Genomic DNA, 16,319 nt, shown 5'->3' on the forward strand with positions numbered 1-16,319 from the left:
TATTAATCTTTTATAGACTCATTCAGGAAATAGAAGTAACAGTTACCAGGCAGTATTATTTTGATACAAAATGCAAAGGAAGATACCACAACAGAAGACTACTGACAAATATTACTCTAAACATATAGAAAAATGGTTAACAAAATATTAGCAAACAGAATACACAACAACAACAAAAAAAGATAAAACCATGGCCAAGTGGGAATTATTCTAGGAAAGAAAGGTTGGTTTAACAATAGAAAATCCAATACACCATACTGATAAAGGGTAAAACTACATCATTATTTCAATAGATGCAGAAAAGGCATTTAACAAAATCCAACACTCATTCAGTATAAAAACACTCTCTGCCTCTCTTTCTCTTTCTTTTTCTCTTTCTCTCTCTCTCTCTCTCACACACACACACACACACACACACACACACACGCAAATGCACAAAACTACCAATAGATAAAACTTTCTCAGCTGATAAAGGACATCTATGATAAAGCTATAGCGAACATCATACTTAATGGTTGGGGAGTGAATATTTTTACCTTAAGATTGGGAAGAAAGCAAAGATGATTGCTCTCACCACTTTTATCCAATACACCACTTCTATGCAACCTTGAACTGGAGGGTTAGCCAATATAATAAGGCAAAATTTCTTAATTAATTAAAGACATTCTGCTTGGAAGGAAAGTAATTGCTTTTCATTGCAGGGACAAGATACTATGTATAGAAAATCCTAATTATCCATGAAAAGAAACTAGAACTAATAGATGAGTTCAGTAAGATTTCAGTATACAAACCAATAATGCAGACTCAGTTGTATTTCTGTATACTAGCAATGAACAACCCAAAAAAAATTTTTTTAAAGATTTTATTTATTTATTCATGAGAGACACAGAGAGAGAGAGGCAGAGAGAGAAGCAGGCTCCATGCAGGGAGCCTGATGTGGGACTGAATCCCGGGACTCTAGTATCATGTCCTGGGCCAAAGGCAGACGCTCAACCACTGAGCCACCCAGGCATCCCTGAACAATCCAAAAATTATTATCAAGATGGCAATTCTCCCAAAATAATCTATAAACTCAACATAGTCCCACAAAAATCCTGGCAGACTTTTTCCAGTAGAAATTGACAAGCTGATTTTAATATTTATATAGGAATGATGGGACACCTAACAGTAACTGACTTCAAAATGTGTTTATAACACATGGTGCAGTGTGTTATTAGTGCAAGGACAGGCATAAAAATCAGTGCAGTGGAATAGAATTGATATTCTTTAGATTTATGGTCAAATATTTGACAGACGTGCCAAGATAAACAAATGCTTGGAAAATTTAATATCCATAAAAATAAACTTAGATTCTTCTATCATACACAAAAATTAACTCAGAATGGATTATTAAGAGCCATAGCTATAACCTTTCTGGACTAAAACATAACAGAATAAATTAATGAATTTGAATTAGAGTTTTTAGATATGAAACCAGAAGCATGATCCATAAACACAAAATTAACAAGTTGCACTTCATCAAAATTACAAGCATACTTCATTTTATTGCACTTTGCTTTATTGTGCTTCTCAGATGTGTTTCACAAATTGAAAATTTGTGGCAGTCCTGCGTCAAACAAGTCTATTGATACCATTTTTCCAATAGCAGTTGCTCACTTCATGTCTCTGTGTCACGTTGTGGTAATTCTCATAATATTTCAAAATTTCATTATTATAAATTTGTTGTGGTTATCTGTGATCAGTGATCTTCAATGGGAAAGTACAATGAGATTAGTGTTTTTGTGGCTGCTATTGCAACATCCATTCTGCAGCCCATGGATCAAGGAGTAATTTTGACTTTTAAGTCTTATTGTTTAAGAAATATACTGTGTTAGGCTCTAGCTGCTATAGACAGCAATTTCTCTGATGGCTTTAGGCAAAGTAAATCGAAAACCTCCAGAAAGGATTCACTGTTCTAGATGTCATTATGAACATTCATGATTCATAGGAAAAGGTCAAGATATAGCATCAATATAAACAGGAGTTTAGAAGTTGATTCCAACCTTCATGGATGACTTTGAGGGATTTAGGACTTCAGCAGAGGAAGCAACTGCAGGTGTGGTAGAAATATTAAGAGAACTAGAACTAAAAGTGGGATATGAGTGTGACTCAATTGCTGCAATCTCATGATAATACTTGAAGGTATGAGGAGTCACTTTAAAAAAAATTATTCATTTATTGGAGAGAGTGAAAGAGTGTGGTGAGGAGGTGCAGAGGGAGATGTGGAGGCCGACACGAGGCTCCATCCCATAAGCCTGAGATCATGACCTGAGCCAGAACCAAGAGTCAGGCACTTAACCAACTGAACCACCTAGGCACCCCAATGTGTCACTTTTTATGCAAGCAAAGAAAGTGGTCTCTTGAGCTGGAATCTATTTCTGGTGAACATGCTGTGAAGATTGTTGAAATGACAACCAAAGATTTAGAGTATTCCATAACTTATTTGATAAAGTAGTGGCAGGATTTAAGAAGATTGACTCTAATTTTGAAGGAAGTTCTGGTGTGCATAAAATGTAGTCAAACGGCATTACATACCACAGGGAAGTCATTTATAAAAGGAAGAGTTCAGTGCTGCGGCGCGCTTCATTGTTGTCTTGCTTTAAGAAATTGCAATAGCCACGCCAGCATTCAGCTACCACCACCCTGATCAGTGAGCAGCCATCAACATCAAGACAAGACCTTTGACCAGCAAAAAAAAAAAAAAAAAGTATCTTTTAATTAAAGTGTGTACATTGTGTTTTCTAGACATAATGCTATTGCACCCTTAATAGACCACAGCATAGGGGCACCTGGGTGGCTCAGTGGTTGAGCGTCTGCCTTTGGCTCAGGTCATGCTCCTGGAGTTCTAGATCAAGTCCTGCATCAGGCTTGCTGCAGGGAGCCTGCCTCTCCCTCTGCCTGTGTCTCTGCCTTTCTCTCTGTGTCTCTCATGAATAAATAAATAAAATCTTTAAAAAAAAATAGAATACAGTATAGTGTAAACTTAACTTTTGCATGTGCTAGAAAACTAAAAAATTCATTTGACTTGCCTTATTGCAATATTTGCCTGTTGTGGTGGTCTGGAACCAAACTGCAATGTCTCCAAAGTGTGCCTGCACAAACATTTTGACTTGAAATGAAATCATTGAGACAATAGAAAAGCAAGTATGGACGGGGAGAACATAGTCATAGAGGAGGTGAAACTCTTCTATCAACAATGTATAAGGAACTCTCACAACTAAATTGTAAGAAAACAACTCCATTAACAAACAACTCCAGCTATTGCACTAAAAGCATCTTAAATGGCTAGTGAGCACTTAAAAAGATGTTTTACATTATTATTATGTAGGAAAATGCATATTAAAATCACAGTGAGGGGCAGCCCAGGGCAGCGGTTTAGTGCTGCCTGCAGCCCAGGGCGTGATCCTGGAGGCCCTGGATCGAGTCCGACATCAGGCTCTCTGTATGATGCCTGCTTCTCTCTCTGCCTCTCTCTCTGTCTCTATGAATAAATAAATAAAATCTTAAAAAAAAATCACAGTGAGGTGCCATTACACATCCACAAGAATGGCTGTAATGATAAAGACAGAAAATACAAAATGTCGTTACGGTTGTGGACAAACTGGAAACACAGATGGCAGGAAGGTTCACTTAAGAGTATAACTAAGTTGGAAGACAGTTTGGCTACTTCTTAAGAAGTGAAACATAAATTTACTATATGACCTAGCAAATTTGGTCCTAGGAATCAACCTCATTGAAATGAAAACATAATGTCTATACAAAGCCATGCATGTGAATATATTCATAACAGCAATCTTTTCATAATCCAAAATGAAATAATCTAAATGTCTGAATTCCATTGGTGATGAATAAACAAAACGAACTACATTTATAGAATGAAGTATTATTCAGAAATAAAAGGAAAGCGGGATCCCTGGATGGCGCAGCGGTTTGGCGCCTGCCTTTGGCCCAGGGCGCGATCCTGGAGACCCGGGATCGAGTCCCACGTCGGGCTCCCGGTGCATGGAGCCTGCTTCTCCCTCTGCCTATGTCTCTGCCTCTCTCTCTCTCTCTGTGTGACTATCATAAATAAATAAATAAATAAACAAATAAATAAATAAAAGGAAAGTACCACTGATACTGTGAATGACATGGATGAACCTCAGAAACATTATGCAAAGTGAAAGAAACCAAAATCAAACAACTGCATATTTATGATTCCATTTATAAGAAGTATCCAGAAAAGGTAAATTTATAGTCAGAAAATCCTGTAGTTACCCAAGGCTAGCGCTGGGAACTGGGAAAACTCTTAGGGTGATGGAAATATTCTAAAACTGGGTTATGGTCATGGTTGTAAAACGCCATAAATTTACACAAAAAATCATTGAATTGTACACTTAAAATTTGTGAATTTTATGGTATGTAAGTAAAACCCCAATAGAAATGTCTGCAATTGTTTTTCAGATCATGTACTTTTTCCATTTTTGGAATAACTTGTAAATTATCATTACTCAATACAAGTTTTCCTTTTTTCTTAACAGTTTAGAAAAATGGATTTTAAAGCTATTAGGACTTGGGCATTTTGGGAAGGGAATATCTCAGACCAGTATATCAATTAGACTAATGCTTATTGGTCTGTTCAGCTTTTCTTATTAAACCACTGTAGGTATTTTACACTTTTTTCTGGTAGACACATCTCCATTTTGGTTTTCAGATGTTTCAGCATCTGGATACTCATAATACATCCTTATTGTATGTATATCTCAATGTTTATACAGTTATTTTCAATGATCATTGCATGTATTTTTATTTCCATCTTCTCTCTTATCAATAATCATAGAAATCTGAATATCAGCTTTTTTGTTAATCTTCTATTGTTTTGTTATCCGTGTCTTATTCCTGTTTCTTTATGTTTGTTCTGATGCACATTTTATAACAGATTGAGAAATACTTCATTTAAAAATTTTAACTTTTAAGATTCCATGACAAGGGGATGTGTAGATATTAATGATCATCTATCCCAAGATTTGCGCTTGAAGTATTTCCAATTGTTACTCTTTGCCAAACATTCCTTAATTTTCCTCCATTCCAAGTAATACATTCTTTGATTTTAAAATATAATTATTTTGTCTATTTTAAATTAATTTTATTTTTATTGAATTTTGGGCGGAGAACATAGACCATACATCAATCCTTTGGAATTTCCCAAATGTTTCCTATGCCTTGGAAAAAAATGGTTATTTGCCATTTCTTGATGGTGGTAGTAAAAATCTAAAGGCATCTTAATTTTTTCTACTTGATCTATCAATTTCTGAGAAGTATGTGCTAAAATCTGTAAGTCCAGTTACTGATTTATATAATTCTATCACTTTTTTTTTGGTTGTAGTCTGACAGAGGTAGAGCCTGTATTATTAAGTGAATAATGCTCAGTGATTATTATGCCTTCATGTTCTGTTTTTCCTTTTACTTTAAATAGTGTCCTTTGTCACTTATGATGCATTTTGGACTGAATTCTATAATTTGAGTATTAATATTACTACATCTGCCTTCTTATTCATTTTTACCTTGTATCTTATCCTATTGTTTTAATATCTGTGTGGTTTTTAATTTTAACTTTTATCATCCATACCTGGTTTGATTCTGTTTTAAAATCCAGCCACAAATTGTATTTTAATTTATGTGTTTAGTCCATTTACAATTTATTTCTGTTGTACTGTGACTTGGTTCTTCTAATTTTTCATATTTTCAGATATCAGACTTTTAAAAAATTATTTTAAAAGTAGTTTCTTCTTTCCAGATTTTCTCTGATGAGGAGTTAAAGGTTGCATATCTATTTTTGCTCTTATTATGAGTACCCTTAACCAAATATCCATATTTATAATTATTTATCATCATTATTGCTAATGTCTTTGTTTATTGCTAATATCTATATCTTCTCCCCTAATATATGTTAACCTGCTCTCATTTGGTTAAAATTCCCTAAACTCCTTCAATTTGTTATTGACCAGATTCTATCTTTGAGTTATTATGGGTATTTCTTGATTTCTCTTGTTTTTTTGTTTTTTATTAGTTCTAGAAATGTACCCTATTTCTTCAAATATTTTTCCTATATATATTTGTCTCCTTGGGACCTCTGATTCTATTCACCAGTTTCTTTAAATTTTCTCTTCTATTTTAAATGCATTTTCCTTTATCATTGCCTTCTCTGGGAGTTTCTGGATCTAATCTTCTGGTTCACAAATTCATTAGGTATTTGTACCTATGCTACTTTCATTCTTTATATTGTTTTATTTATTACCATTTAAATATTTTCCAGTCTAAAACTTCCACTTTTTTCCCATTATATCTTTTTCTGTTGTTTCATATTGCCGTTTTTTTTCTCTCCCTAAAGCATAGTTACACTCTTGAAAAATTATTTTTCTATGCATTCTTATAATTCTGCTTCAACCGATACTGAATATTACATTACCATATTTCTTTTATGTTGTTGTGTTCCTCACATATACAGATATTTCTACCCAAGATTCCATAATAGCTTTAGTTATTTTTTTCTGCTACAGTGAGTGAGATGGTATTTAAGGCTCTGCCTCTCCTGGTTAGTGTAAGGACAGGAAAAGGGATAAAGCCTAGATCAGAACTGGAGCCAGTGTTGTGCCTCCAGTTCATTGCCACTCCACCAGGTGGGGAATCCAGCTGTAAGCTCTCAGAAACTGCTAGCATTAAGAAGAGGTGTTTTCTGTAGCTTGTGACCTACCAGCCTTGGAGTGTAGAGGGAGGAGGAGGTGGAGTAGTAAATACCCACACCTGTAGTCATCACCTCACAGCTGGCTTTTGACCTGGCCTGTCATCGTCCTGCCAACACCTGTGCCCTAGTAAGCTGCTGTTGCTTTTGCTGGTGAAGGGGGATAGCAGTGATGTCCCAAGGTAATAAAATCAATCCATATCACCCATGCCTCTGTAGTTTCTCCAGAAATGACCTTAGAGAGAAAACCAGCAGCTCTCCTGCTTTTTCCTTATGCTTCAGCCACACTTCTTTGTGCCCCCTTAAACAGGATAATCTAGTTCTTGTCACAAATCCTTTGCAACTGGGGATCCCTGGGTGGCTCAGCGGTTTGGCGCCTGCCTTCTTGGAGCCTGCCTTCCGCCGGGTCATGATCCTGGAGTCCTGGGATCAAGTCCCACGTCAGGCTCCCTGCGTGGAGCCTGCTTTTCCCTCTGCCTCTCTCTCTGTGTCTCTCATGAATGGATAAATAAATCTTTAGAAAACAAAGAAACAAAACACACAAAAAACCAAGTCCTTTGCAATTGCAGTTCTCTATGCCTGTAATGTCCTTTCTTCAGATCTTTAGTGGCTGACTTCTCCTTAATCACATTTCACCTCAAATGTTACCTTTACAGAGAGATCTTTCTTGATACTGTATTTAAATAGCCACCCTTCTAGTTATCGTTCAATATTTTAAATAGCATTTATTATACTTTAAAATTATCATATTTATGGCCTTTATCTTCTTATTAGAATGTAAGTTCCTTAAAGCATATATTCCTTTTTTTGTTTGTTGGTTTTTGCTGTGGCAGAGTCTTAGTCTAGTAGAAGCCCAGAGCCTTGTAAAATATATAGTGGATTTTGAGAAACAAATGAACAACCGAACAAATGAAATCACACACATAGCCATTACTTAATCCTGTTTTCACTCTATTTTAACTTCTTCCCAAACATATGAGATGAATAGTGGTATATGCTCCATCGCTTTTCTTTTTCTCTTTTAAATTCTTTTTCCTTTTTTGTCTTTTGGAAGTACTCCTCAATGTAAACTTTTGGTTCACAAACTCATTATATACTTGTATCGATTGTTCTTTTATTCTTTGTATTGTTTGACATACTAGGCCACTGGTCTCTATTCTAAGCGTTCCATATCTATATTTAAAATATTTTTGTTAGGACAATAACATCAAAATTTTATTTTGTCATGTGATATAATAACTAAATAATTCTCCATTTTCATTCTTTGCTTTTAGGTAGTAATTAAATTCAAGTTAAGTCTAGGACTTCGTTAGTTAGCTCATGTCACAATAGTGTTGCCAAATAAGGGTTCAAAAGTATTCATTTGATCCTCAGCACAAATCACTAGTATAGATGGGATGTAAATTTCCATTTGTCAGATATTGAAAGTGGGGTTCAAAGAGGTGGAGTGAGTGGGTGGCAGATAGGAGAATCAAACCCTAGTCTCCAGTTACCACTGAGTGTAGTTGTTTTCCTCACCATACTGGTATGTTTCTGAGTATGTGTCATATTATTAGAACTGAGAGTTGGGGATTTTCCGTCATCCTCAAAACATGTTTCATTTTATTGGCTTGTTAGTGAGGAAAATGTTTAAATAAGAACAGCAACAATAATAGCTATAAATGGTTATGATATGCTATTCTAAATGCTGTGCATGTATTCGTACCCTGAGACCTCTTTAAAATGCTGAGAGGTTAGTAATATTGTACACATTTTGCAAATAAGGACACCAAAACAGAGGGGTTAAGAAACTCCCACATCACACAGCCAGTATGTGACAGAGTTAGAATTATGAACAATTCAATCTGGCTCCTGATCAGTACCCTAATCCATAATAATAAAAACTCGATTGCAGCTTATTTTTTACCAAGAGCTTTCATACCCATTATCTACGGGACCTCATTACCACTCTGCAGAGAAGGCAGGCAGGATTTGACAAACAGTATGCTGAGTTTCAGAAAGGTGACTTGGCCTACCTCATCCAGATAACAAGTGACCAAAATCAAGTAGAAATTCTTTCTCCTAAAATCTAATTGTATCTCTGTTCTTGGGCTATGTTTTATTATTAATGATGTTATTCGTGCACTACAGTCTCCTCAATCTGTTTTGTTCTCAGTAAGTTATATTGTTGTAGGTTTAAAATATTAACCTATTTAAGTATCTAAGGAATATTTTATCTCTTATATTTTGATGTTCCTTGGTAATATCTCTTGCAGTTGAATTGCGATGATTTCAGGAAAGGAGAGAGAAATGGAGATTTTATCTGTACTTTCGATAATGCAGCCGTTTGTGGCACAGATGGGAAAACGTATAGCAACAAATGTGCACTGTGTGCTGAGAATGCGTGAGTATCTGCAGCGGGCTTTCTCCCCAAAGCATGCTCTCTGTATAATTACATGACACATTTTTTTCTTACAGTCTAATATTTTAAGATTATTTATTTATTTATTTGAGAGAGAGAGTATGAGCAGGGGAAGGGGCAAATGGAGAGGGAGAAGCAGGCTCCCTGCTGAGCAGGGGAGGTGGATGGCGGGGCTAGACCCCAGGACCCTGAGATCACCACCTGAGCCAAAGGCAGACACTTAACCAACTGAGTCATGCAGGTGCCCCTACAGGCTTTGGAATATCAATTCATTTTGTGGGAATGAGCCATTAGTAAATTATTAGGACCACTCCTTTTATAATTCTTAAGGAAAAAATGGGTAATGCCTTACTTTATATTTTACAAAGCACTTCTGTGGGCAGTTTATCAGATAGTTGTCAGTGTCTCTGTGAAGTAGACATACATCTGATATATCTAAATCTATATATCTATCTACATGCACAATAAGCACACATCTATGTATATATACTCACTTATACACACATACATCCATACGCATACAGACATCTATTTCTGTCTATCTATCTAGGAGTATATCTTTTTTCACAGATAATTGTTTAATCATCAAATGATTTTTTTACTAAGTGCCTGATAATTTATAATAGTAGAGTAGATATTGGAACTTTTAATATTGAGCTTCTTTCCATTTATCTGACCTCTGTCACATGGCTAAAGCATCTCACTGTCCAATATTTTGTCCCCATTTGATTCTTTCTCCACCTTCAAAGCTAAGTTTGGTTGTCAGCGGTCTTCTATCAGCAAGATAGCATACCTGCTTCACAGATTCTGGCTTGTGGCATCAGTCTTGAATAGTCTGCTCTTCAGTTTTTGCAAATATAAATACAACCAGTGCTTAAAGCTGATAAAAGATGTTATAAATATTCAGTCTTCAAGGTTCTACAAACTTTATCTCTCCTTGTAATAACTATCTTTACCAAAACACAACTGAATTAAATCATTCTGATGCCTTGTATTATTGCATTTTCAGAGATTCACTCTGAAATTATGCCTTTACCTCTCACCAGTGATCAACATAAATGGAAAGCACAAATAAACATAGGGAGAACAGATAGGTTTTATTAGATAGTATTTTGTAATATTATTATGAACACATTGAACATGTAATTACTACTATGTTTTATGTGGGGGATCCTGTGATAGATTCTTTAAATCTCTTCAGGTCTAAGTTTCTCACCCTAATTTCTGGTGTATTTCTTTCATTATGTAGTGAGAAACATACTGCACATTGTGTTTCTTCCTTAACTTTGTCTACTAGGAGATACTGCAGTAACATTGGGATTCAATTTTTTTTGTTTCCTTCAGATGATATCTTTTGATATAAATTTTTTCATATCACTCTTAGTGACTTCATTTTCCTTTTTTTTTAATGTTATACAAAGACTGTGGTTTTAAGCTGCCTTACCTTTTAAAAAGTAGGAAGTGTATTATGGTTCTGTTTTCAGATAGAGATAAAGCTCAATTAGACTGAATAAACTTAATTCTTAGGACTTTAGGTACTTTCCATGACAACTAAAATATATCAGTCAGCATAGCCCAAACAAAGAATAGTTTAGTGGGATGTCAGGTCCTATAAACTTGAATTCGTATATTTGAAATAACATCATCAACAGGATAGTTCTTTGGGGACATCTGATATCTGGTTACAAGGTGTACTTTTTCCTTCTCTTATACGGATCCTCCCTAGATGTAGGAAAGAAAATTGTAGAAAAAATTTTTACAGGTCTGACTCTTGTTAACCCTCCAACGTGATTCTATTTCTTCAACTCCAAGTTATAAACATGGGCTCTCATTAGAAACAGTAAATAAAAAAAAAAAAAAAAAGAATGCAAGGTGACACCTGTTTTCAAGGGCAAAGGACAATCATAATACAATGAAAATAAATTATTTTTTGAATGGTAAGAAGTTCTGTGATACTAAACTGTGTCTACTTACTTTCAATTCCAGTAAATCCAGGTCTCAAGTTGGCATAAAAAGTGAAGGGGAATGTGAGACCAATAATCCAGAGCAGGTGAGGACAAGTGTCAAAATAGTGGGAGACCTTGGGCGGCTGACTTTAGAGAGAAAGAAGGTACCCCCCTCTTCCTTCTTTGGTGGAGTGTTAGGAAGGAAACAACTCTTGCTCTATTTGAAATGGGTCACTGCTTGTTTAGATGAAAAGCAGTTGATAGTTCCTGAAACTGGAGCAGGTTACTTTGGTAGTTAGACTTCTCAGCTCTATTTCTGCTTTCAATGAAAAAAAGAAATAAGTCAATCAATCAATCAAAAGGAAACTACACTTGTAGAAGAAAGGGCATTACGCTTCAGTCGCTTAATCTGAATTGAAACCCTAGCACTGTCACTTGCTGTCAGGAGACCTTGGGCAAATTACTTACCCATACTGTACCAGGGTTTCCATATCTAAAAATGAAATTTGAATTAAATAGCTTTTTCCTATGCTAACATTCTGTGCCCCTGTGATGATAGGAAAAAAAAATATGTCACACTTGATTTTTTCTAGCTGAATGTTCTCCTACGTCAAAGTTTGGTGCCCTTTCTATGCTCCTAGAGCACCTACCAGGAGAGTTAGCACATCATATTTTAAGTCTCTTTGTGTCATCAAGTACATTGTGAGCAAATTGAGTGCAAGGACTGTGTTCTGCCTTAGTTCTAGCACATATTAGGGTATCTCTGTTTACTAATAAATGAATAAGTAAATGAGCACCATACAAAACCACTTGAATTATGCAATACTTAATAAGCTACCTCTAGGCATCTGTCACTGCTCTAGGTGGGTAATGTGCATTGGGCAGAGAAGCATTGAGTACTATAAAATTTCTGAAAACAGTGTGGAAAGCACTACAATCAGGATGGTGAATGTTAAGTTCTTTTCCCTGTTCCTCAGGATGTATGTAGTGCTTTTCGACCTTATGTGAAGGATGGAAGACTTGTATGCACGAGGGAAAATGATCCAGTCCTTGGCTCTGATGGAAAAACACATGGCAATAAGTGTGCCATGTGTGCCGAGCTTTTGTAAGTATTATCATCCCCAAGCAGACCAAGTAGGTGGACTTGATGAGGATGCACTTGGTGCTATCCTGAGAACTGCTCCACAGAGAGATACAGTCCTTTTCATGAAACATACAATTCTTTGTCTTCACAAGTTGAAATAGTCCTTGCTTTCTGAGTGGCTTCTTTTTAGTTCTTTCATTTGCTAGAATTTCTTAAAAGGCATAGATAAGGTGATTATGTTAATTATTAAATTCAAAACGCTTAATATGCTTAATTACAATGATAGGACAATGCATGGTGTTTTATAAGGTACAGTATTTTAAAATTTAGAAAACACTTTCCTAGAATAATCTAGTTTGGTCTTTTGATGTACATTGCTTCATTTGAATGTGTATAGAGATTCTTACTAAAAGAGACAGTCTAATTTAAATTAATAATAATAACAATAGTGTCATGTGGCTGCCTTCATTATGAATATAAAAGGTGAAAAAAATGAATATAAAAGGTGGAACTTTAGGAAAGGGAAGAATAGGGTTAACTTTCTCTGAGTGCCTGTCATCTTGAGTACTGAGGCTGCAATGTGGAGAAGATCCAATGAGTCTTTAATATTCTGGCAGTTAAACAAGGTATAGACTCTCTAATCTGTATGTCAGCAGGCTTTAAAGTGCTCCAGTTATATCCATGGATTTTTAAAATCAAGACAGAGAAAGGTTTAACAGATCAATAAATTTCAAACCTGCCTTTGAAAATTACAGTGTGCTGGTTAGAGAATTCAAGGGCAGGTCCTATCAGGTTTACAAAACAGTGATTATATCTGGTTTCCAGACAGGAAATAAGCCTAATTTCTACTTTCTTATCTAGAAGACATGTGCCTATAGTGTTCCAACCTGCCCCAGTTCTGTGACTTTCTGTTTGTTTTCATGCACTAGCTAAAAAAGAGAATTTGACCTCTTGGTTTAACTCTTGGTTTCATCCTCTGTAGAACTAATAATGCCTGTCTCTGGGATGAGAATGTAATTAGGTAACAGATATGAGAGGATTTAGAAGCTCAGTTCAATGTGGCTTTTTTTTTTATTTTAACAGCAGTGATTTTACATGAAGGCAAACAAACACTTTACAAGGTATAGAAAAGGTTTGCATAAGGGTGTGGACGGCAATACCTCAAATGCTCAGTTTGGTTTCACCCTTGTCACAGCGTTGTGTTAAAAAGCTCTTGGTTCTGCCAGTTAAAGGGAATTTTCCGGACAATCTTCTGTTTGTCAATCAAGGAGTCACACCCATCTACTCTTAGAGTACAAAGCTTCTAATTGACTGTCAGTGAGTCAGTTTCACACCCTTCCTTATCTTTGGCAATTTTCTGGCTAGAATTCAAGACAGGGAAAAGGCTGTGTCATGTAAATCGATTGGTTTCACAAGTTATGGCCAAGGATAGGAAAGTGCCTAGCACAGAATTGGACACCAAAAATATGATTGAGCCATAAACTGACCAGCTGTTCTCTTTCTTAACAGCTTAAAAGAAGCTCAAGAAAATGCCAAGAGAGCAAGTGAAGCCAGAATTCGAAGAAGTGCCAAAAACGTAAATTACTCACCGACATATTTTGGTCTTGTGGCCAAAGCGTTAACAAAATTAGGCTTGAATCTTTGAGGAATTCAATAATGTCATTGTCCTTAATTTTTACGATAAATTGTTTCCCTCAATTTCAAACTTTCCAGGTTGACTATTTCAGGTATACTAATCATTAGATTTAAATATAAAATTACATTTCCTAACTAAAGCTCAAAATATGCTATTTTTAAGAAAAAAGGAAAGAAAATGTAAATCAGGAAATATGCAAATTTAATTCTGCTCAATTTCCACCGGATTTCTCTGGCTTAGTGTAGATTAATTTTGCTTTGAATATTTTTTAATGTAACATTAAAAAATTAGACATGAATAACTTTAAAATAATTCTAGAGTCTTTTAAACAATGTATCCACTGGTGCATTTTATGTCTGATCCCATTGATACAAAATGGAGTAATTCATTTTTCCATTACGGTTATTGCATTCAGTGATGCTTGCATTTATAAAGATCTTGCTTCTGTTTAAACAAAAATATCAAAACAGATATTGAGATTGGTTTTCAAAGTACCCTGAAAATGAAGTTTTTTCAAATTGTTATGCAATTTAATTGTTTAGTATAAAAAATTATTCCTTTAGGTGATTGAATAAACATTGCAGGTCATACAGTTTGGATTTCCTAAATCACCAACCCTACTTTCACTGAAAGTGATGGCAGTTACTTTGCTAAATGACTAGCTTTTTGTTGAGAAGTCAGAGCAACTTAGTTTTACCCATAGTTTTGTTATGCTCTGGTTGTGTGAAACTGACCAAATCATCTCTTCTTTCTGGGCCTCAATTTCTTTGTCCCAAATTAAGAAGGTTGGATAAACGATCTCAATTTTACTTTCTTGTTGAAATGTGAGTCCACACGCTGTACCCTCTTGTGCTAATACAAGTGTAGAGGCCTCTTTTGGGCAATGGGCTTGAAAAACAGAAACTTGATCAAGGCAAAAGGACCCACAGTAATCCCCTGGCTGAATATGAACAGGCCCATAGGTGGTCACCTCAAAAGATCCATCAGCCCTAACTAACCAAAGGGCTCCTTATACCCAGACATACATACCAAAAAGGAGAATTCCATACATTCCCATGCCTACTTACCTTCCCCCTTTAAATACAGCCCCCACCCACTGCCTCATAACAGACAGCCTTTCCTTTGCTATCCTTCCTACCCTTCTTTGTGGTGTATTCGCCAAACTTTTCTTTTGTTCTGCCTTCTTTCACTGCCTGCACCACCAGCCCCCACTCGATCCAGAATGCCTCACATTTGGGGACCCCTATTCCATTGGGAGAAACTCTACAACAAGTATACTATTTTTGTGGATGATGGGCATATGTTTTCCTAAGGAGAGACACAGATCCAGTTTTTGATAGTCAAGGACTGAACTTCTACTTCATAATGCTATTCAATCAAGCAAATTTCCCACCCTAAATAGGGAGTCCAACGGAGTTTGAATGAAGAAACATGGAGCATTCAGGCATCACTAATTTGTTCAACAATAACTGAGATTTGAAAAGCAATTCTTTGGTGGTTCAACTTCAGTCCAAAACTTTGGCATCATTTTGTAATATTAAGCATCTTATTACTCTATAAACACAGACAGTTCTTTTCCATTATCTATCATCAGATCTTATTTATTTTTCCCTCTTTTTCTCTGTGGCTAGGGTCATTGTTTTGGTGGGAATGCTGGACAGGACTGTGTTGAACACGACTGCTTTATAGTGATGGCTCAATATCTGCCCCATAATTAACCTGTCTTTGTCTTGCTCACAAAAGCTTTTCTTCAGAATCTCCTTGCATGAATCACAACTTATAAACTGACATTATCATTGTTTCTTTTATGGGAACCATTGAACAGTAATTTTATTACCATGCTATGATTATCAGGGATTGTCTTCTGTGTCTTTATTCCTAGATTATTACAACCAGGAAGTTTGGAGCACACCCATTGCTCCTCCAAAAACAAATATCTTCCTATTAGGAGTCTTATTAGGATTCTTTTTAAAAGTGTCCTAATGAACTATCAGTTATTATTTAAAAAATTGAGAATACGACATCTTTCTAGAAAAGGCCCTAAAGAGCATCTATACAAAAACTTCATTGTATAGGTGATAAGATTGAGGTCTCTAAGGTGATGGGCCTTTGCTGTGACCTCCCAGGGAGTTAGAGGCAACGTTTAGCTGCTCAGCTCTTCCAGCTTCAAAGCATACTCTTTTTTTTTTTTTTTAAGATTTTATTTATTTATTCATGAGAGACAGAGACACAGGCAGAGGGAGAAGAAGGCTGCATGCAGGGAGCCCAATGTGGGACTCGATCCTGGAACTCCAGGATCACACCCTGAGCTGAAGGCAGACACTTAACCACTGAGCCACCTAAGCATCCCTCAAACCATACTCTTTATGCTTTTTTTTTTTTTTCTTGGCTGAAATGGGAAGTTGAAAAAGGCTTAGAGAAGCATTTTTTTGTAGGCTTTGTTTTGTATGTTATGTAGTAATATATGCTATCACAAAACATGTTTCTTGACA

At 35.8% G+C, this 16,319-nt stretch overlaps 1 protein-coding gene across 2 annotated transcripts in view; it reads left to right on the forward strand.

Moving 5' to 3' along the window:
• Positions 1 to 16,319, forward strand: part of SPINK5 (serine peptidase inhibitor Kazal type 5) — an 80,376-nt gene that overhangs the window by 15,867 nt on the left and 48,190 nt on the right. For both annotated transcript variants that reach the window (XM_077897787.1, XM_077897788.1), the window contains exons 5-8: positions 9,016 to 9,143; positions 11,148 to 11,211; positions 12,085 to 12,212; positions 13,701 to 13,767. In XM_077897787.1, coding sequence (XP_077753913.1) covers positions 9,016 to 9,143; positions 11,148 to 11,211; positions 12,085 to 12,212; positions 13,701 to 13,767 — 387 coding nt within the window. The remainder of the gene's footprint in view (positions 1 to 9,015; positions 9,144 to 11,147; positions 11,212 to 12,084; positions 12,213 to 13,700; positions 13,768 to 16,319) is intronic.

This window comes from Canis aureus, chromosome 5 (genome assembly GCF_053574225.1).
Source record: "Canis aureus isolate CA01 chromosome 5, VMU_Caureus_v.1.0, whole genome shotgun sequence".
Taxonomy (NCBI): domain Eukaryota; kingdom Metazoa; phylum Chordata; class Mammalia; order Carnivora; family Canidae; genus Canis; species Canis aureus.